Raw genomic sequence first — 5,529 nt, 5'->3', positions numbered from 1 at the left:
AAGGTTATATATCATAAGTCTTTAATCCAACCAGGGTAAATCCAACAAGGATAAATCCAAACACAATGTAGCACAACAACATTTAAGACATGTAGACGTTAGACCATACAAACTCAAAGTGAACATACAGGAACTTAAGTACTCAGACCAAACAAGGATAATTAACTAGGCACACCTGAACAGAACAATACAATCAACACAACAAGGGAAACGGTGCAAAAGGAAAACTAAGTCCAAATTAACAGAAACCGTGACAGTAAGGCCGTCCGCACATACACAGGCCAATACTTTAAAAACTGTTCTTCACAAGTTTGAACTTAAATGCTTCTCACTCAGACTCCCTACAGAGTAAGTCTGTGAGTGTCATAGCTAAGCTGTGTTAAAGAGCGCAAGACGAAGATGAAAGGTTATATATCATAAGTCTTTAATCCACACTTGTCAAGTGTTACAACCAGAAGTGGTCCTCATCTGTTTTATAATATATGGGGCAAATTGTTATTAATTACCGGTATTTGGGCAATATTTGTCATTTTATATGCGGGCCACATTTGTGGCATCATATAAGGGGCTCTCAGTTGTGTGCTATCATCTGGGCCATATACCTCAAAAAAATTGTCATCCAAAAGAAAATTCCCTCCAATTCTAAATCCATGGCAAAACATATACGGTTAAAGTTTGGCCCATATGTGCTCAGCCATGCCATACCTAGGCCAAATGTGACAGCTATCAGCCACATTTGGCCCAAACATTCTTGCTATCTGGGTTGTGGCATCATATGTGGGCCACTTTAGGCTTACAGCCACATTAGCCAGTGTTCACTTTGCCAAAACTGGCCCAGATATGTTTTAATATACCTGGTCCACATTTGCTGAAACATATGTGGACTACATTTGGTTTACACCCTGATTAGCCTTTGTCGATTGTGCCACATTTTTGCCAAAGGTGGACCACATTTGGTTGGCACTATTTGGGCCATATTCACTATTTATCACATGGGCCACCATAGGGTCACATTCAGATTACACATTGCAGTGAACACCACATCTTTGCCTACAGAGGCCCACATGTGATTTGATAAATTTGGGCCATTTTTGCTATTTTACAAGTGGGCCACTTCAGGCTTACATCCATTTTGTACGTGCTATAAGAAGGCCACCAGCGCCGTATCATTGCCTTAAGTGGCCCACATCCGCATTCTATCTGGGGCCTCTGGGCTCCATGTACACTTGGATGCAAACCAGTGACCTCAAGAAGTTGCTTTGGCCATCTTCACAGAGAAAACCTAATTTTGCCCCAGGATCTCTATTACTCCTGATACATACCTCCACAGAACTCCATCTTGGTGAATGCAACAACCCTGCATTCCCTCGTTCAAAGAAACCAGGTATTTTACAGTGTTTTCCTTTCTCTTCCTCATAGTTGTATTACTGATGATTTGCTGAACAGGTGCACTTTTCTGAAGGGTTGCTAATGTATATTTAGATTTTGAAACCTGAGAATACTGCCCACTGATTGGTGGATAGGAGCACATGATAACCGGAGTGCCGTTGCAGCTGTGAGCTGTTGCCCAGCATTTCTCAGGAGGGAAGAGTTGGGGAGGCTCTGGCAGCTTGGGAAACGTTTTAACTTTAAAGTCACCGGTAAGCAAAGGAAAAACCACGAAATCAAACCTCACACCAGATTTCACTCTCCAGCACTCTTTGCATGGCCTGCTCAGTTGGACTGACCATCTTCTACAGCCTGTTGGTAGGTGGAAGTGATGCTCAGGGCGATGCTGGTCCTTAAACCACAGCCTGATAAGAATCTTCTGACTTTATTGGCCATCATTGCAGGAACAAGCAATTTACCAATTACTCAAAGCTGGAACTTATTCCTGGACTTGGTTTTTCCTGGAAGACTATCTGAAGCACCTCACCTCATGGACAGGAGTTTGTTAAAATCCCATCCACATTCCTCTCAATCTTTCTGATGAAAATGCATAGAAAACCATCATTTGATGTCATTTTCTAGGAGTCGGGTCCTAAAAAAGGGTAGTTAGTGGGCAGTCCTAAATTTAACCTCCAGCCTCAGAAGGCATTGGAGCTCCACTAGCTAAACAAAGCCAGCCAATCAGCCCACAGCATTGGCTTACATGACAAATAGCTGGAGCGATTCAGAGCAGCTGTCGCAAGGCTTCAGCCAGGAGGCGCAGCGTTTTGGGGGGTCTTAGGTGTCAAACTCTCTCACTTACCAAGGCCTGCAGAAAGATTTCAGCACAAAATTTGAATTTTTGCTTTTGTTGATCTACCCACACTAAAGCATCAGCTCAGTCAGAGGAAAACTGACACATTTTTGTCTTTGTTTAGGTTTGCAGGAATACATAAAGTGGAATAGCAGATTGGGACACGAGTGGATGGAAAGCGAACACCTTTCTTTACTGTAGGGTTGCTGAAATTACTGTAACCTTCTATAGTAAAGGTACGTCAGCTTTTACACTTTTTAGTTTGGTTCGTTAAGATTATCATTAAAATGAACAGATCATTCCTGGTGCATTGTGAACGTTATGAGTGTCCTTCAAGTCCTGGTGAAATTGAAATCGTATAGTAAGGGCCAATTTAACTTCCTATGCTTTATTTGCATTAAAAAGTATTCTAAAACAGCTGTTTATTTCTCACTGTCTGCAACAAAATTTTTATTTGCTTGTGTAGACTCACTAAATCTGTTTGAAGATGGCATCAGAAGAAGAGTATGAAGAAGAGATTGCGGAGGAGGTAAGACACAGGTTTGATGCCTTGCAGTCCATATTTTATCATCTGTTTAGAGGTCGTCCCCTTATTCAGTGAAAGAATAACAATAATGCTTTAGTTTGGTTCGTTAAGATTATCATTAAAATGAACAGATCATTCCTGGTGCATTGTGAACGTTATGAGTGTCCTTCAAGTCCTGGTGAAATTGAAATCCTATAGTAAGGGCCAATTTAACTTCCTATGCTTTATTTGCATTAAAAAGTATTCTAAAACAGCTGTTTATTTCTCACTGTCTGCAACAAATTTTTTATTTGCTTGTGCAGACTCACTAAATCTGTTTGAAGATGGCATCAGAAGAAGAGTACGAAGAAGAGATTGCGGAGGAGGTAAGACACAGGTTTGATGCCTTGCAGTCCATATTTTATCATCTGTTTAGAGGTCGTCCCCTTATTCAATGAAAGAATAACAATAATGCTGCTCTGAATAATTTTGCTTAGCCCCTTGAGTAGATTATATAGGCTTTTTAACTTTACGCCCCATCGTTCTCAGTCCTATAGGTATAGTGGCAAACCCTATGAATAGCGATCTATGATACCTCCACCGTCAGCAGTTCAGTAGGAGCTTCCATGTCGTATATGATTAGCATTGGATCCCATTTCAAATGACCTCTTCCTTGGAGGCTCTAGTGCAATAAATTCCATTCAATGCATGTTTTATTCCCAGTAATCAATGTATCAATGCAGTCTCTTCGATAGATGTAATTAATTTCTTACATTAACAAGATATCAATTACATGGCACACCATCATTCACGTGACAGTTATGTAATGACCCCTGCAGCAGTTTGTCATAATCTGATAATAAGATCTTATTCTGAATATGCTAATGTAATGTTTTCCTGATCACACCAAGCAAGCCTGAATGGAAATAACCATTGTTAGATATAATACTCTCAACTTTTATACTAACAGTGGGATTATGTTCTGTTCAGAGCAACTAAATCGACTGCAAGCTTCATTACGAGCTGAAAAATGTAGTGTTATTTCAAAGCAAATGTAGACAATTTAATCGCAATTACTTAATGAACAAAATTTTGCATATCGTTTTGTGGTATTTTGAAGAAATACGACAAGATTTAACCACAGTTCCTCTTGAAGCTTCCAGCAGTTTTGTTTTTGTCATGTTATTCATTGAAATACTGTCTGTATGAATTGTAAATGTGTCTGTCTTGAGTGTTCAATGGAAGAGTGACAGCAGAAGGTTGATACTTTAATTCAGTATTTCCAAGAGAAATAGAGTTAAAGTAGACCTTGTATACTTTCATGTCCATTTCTGTTGTAGATATCTTATAGGGGTTTACCAAATATTGCATTAACCTGACTTCTCATTAATTAGGTGTTATTTATTAAAGAATGCTTTTGGATTCCCCTTTAACATATCCATGAAATGGAAATTCGCCATCTTGCATTTTGAGAAGATGGGAATCTCAACAGAATATTTTGGAATATATATACGATCTGATTTCACTACTACTTTCATTTAAACTTAGAATAGGACCTGAAAGGCATCAGCGTTAATTAAGATGGCTTCTTTCAATGGATCTGGGGAAAGCAGAGATTCATATTTTGTACTTTAGTATTTTGCTGATTTTTCAAATAGAGTTGTTGGGAAATAGTATCTATTTATTTTTTTAGAAGTGTTTTTTTTTTTTTATTATTTACAGGTTATAGTGTTTTATAGAAATAATGTAGCACTAATAAAAAGTAGATCTCAAATTTAGGCAAAGTTTTTTGAAATTTTTTATATGCTTTTCTCCCCATTAATGGAAAAGCAGCCTTCAGCTTTGGCTGAGTTGTTCTTTCCAGAGATACAAATATAGAAATGGACTCGCAGAGAGACAAATGAGACGAGCCGTGTTGTAAATTACATTCCACTTGCTGTTAACGTCATGCTGTTAAAATGCTTTTGGGGGGGGGGGAGGACCTGTGGAAAAAAAACATCTGTAATTCTGGAGAGAGAGATTTTGATTTACAGCATATTTTATTTGAATATTCAACATTTTCCATCTCCTGAATCTCTTATATGAAAAAGCATATACAAATCACAGGATCTTAAAAGCTAGGTGTATATGTATTTCTGCTGTCCACTGGTCCAAATAAAGAAGCATTTAGCTCCTGTAAATTCATAGATTTGGAGTGTTTTTTCCTGCTCTGGTTTCACACTATTTTAAGCCTTTGTGATGTGGCATCCAATTACAGTTTGAGAGATTCTGACATGATATCTGACTAAATACCAGTAGGAATAGTTTATTCTCAGGACAGTTCAGGAATCACGTGTATGGCTGAATCTGATACACTGCTTTCAGACAAGTGTTTGTGTTGGAATTTGTTCCCTGTCCTGCTGTTTCTATTTACTGCATTAGTGACATTAATGACAATAACATTAGCTGCAAATAATAATAGTGCTGAGGTCATTAGGGTGCTAAAATGTTCTTAGCACCAGCCAGTCATTCGGCTCTGTCAGTCATAGTCAGAGGTCTGCTGGGAAAACAACCACATTACTAGATTTTTATTCCCTAAACAGCTACTGAGATATTCAATTAATATTTAAACACAATATACTTAATGAGATTTTTATGAGCAACAACATGTTTGTAGATCAATATAGGCTAATTTTGTTTAGGAAGACCAGTATTAGTAACAAGCATCATTACAGATTATTTTTAGATTGTATTGACCCAAAACTACTAAGCAGGGAAACTACTGACATGTGAGGAAAAAAACAAGATACCATGGGCACGAATT

General features: G+C 38.2%; 1 protein-coding gene across 1 annotated transcript in view; it reads left to right on the top strand.

Moving 5' to 3' along the window:
* Window positions 1-1,568: 1,568 nt before the first annotated feature.
* The window catches only part of LOC107723644 (nebulin-like), a 61,583-nt gene continuing 57,622 nt past the window's right edge, over window positions 1,569-5,529 (top strand). The window contains 3 exon segments of the mRNA XM_016532353.1: window positions 1,569-1,640; window positions 2,346-2,418; window positions 2,688-2,750. Coding sequence (XP_016387839.1) covers window positions 2,709-2,750 — 42 coding nt within the window. The 5' untranslated portion in view covers window positions 1,569-1,640; window positions 2,346-2,418; window positions 2,688-2,708.

The sequence above is a fragment of the Sinocyclocheilus rhinocerous genome, unplaced genomic scaffold (genome assembly GCF_001515625.1).
Source record: "Sinocyclocheilus rhinocerous isolate Xijiao unplaced genomic scaffold, SAMN03320098_v1.1 scaffold755, whole genome shotgun sequence".
In the NCBI taxonomy this organism is placed as follows: Eukaryota; Metazoa; Chordata; class Actinopteri; order Cypriniformes; family Cyprinidae; genus Sinocyclocheilus; species Sinocyclocheilus rhinocerous.
The sequence above is the reverse complement of the archived record's forward strand: the minus strand, read 5'-3'. Positions and strand labels throughout refer to the sequence as shown.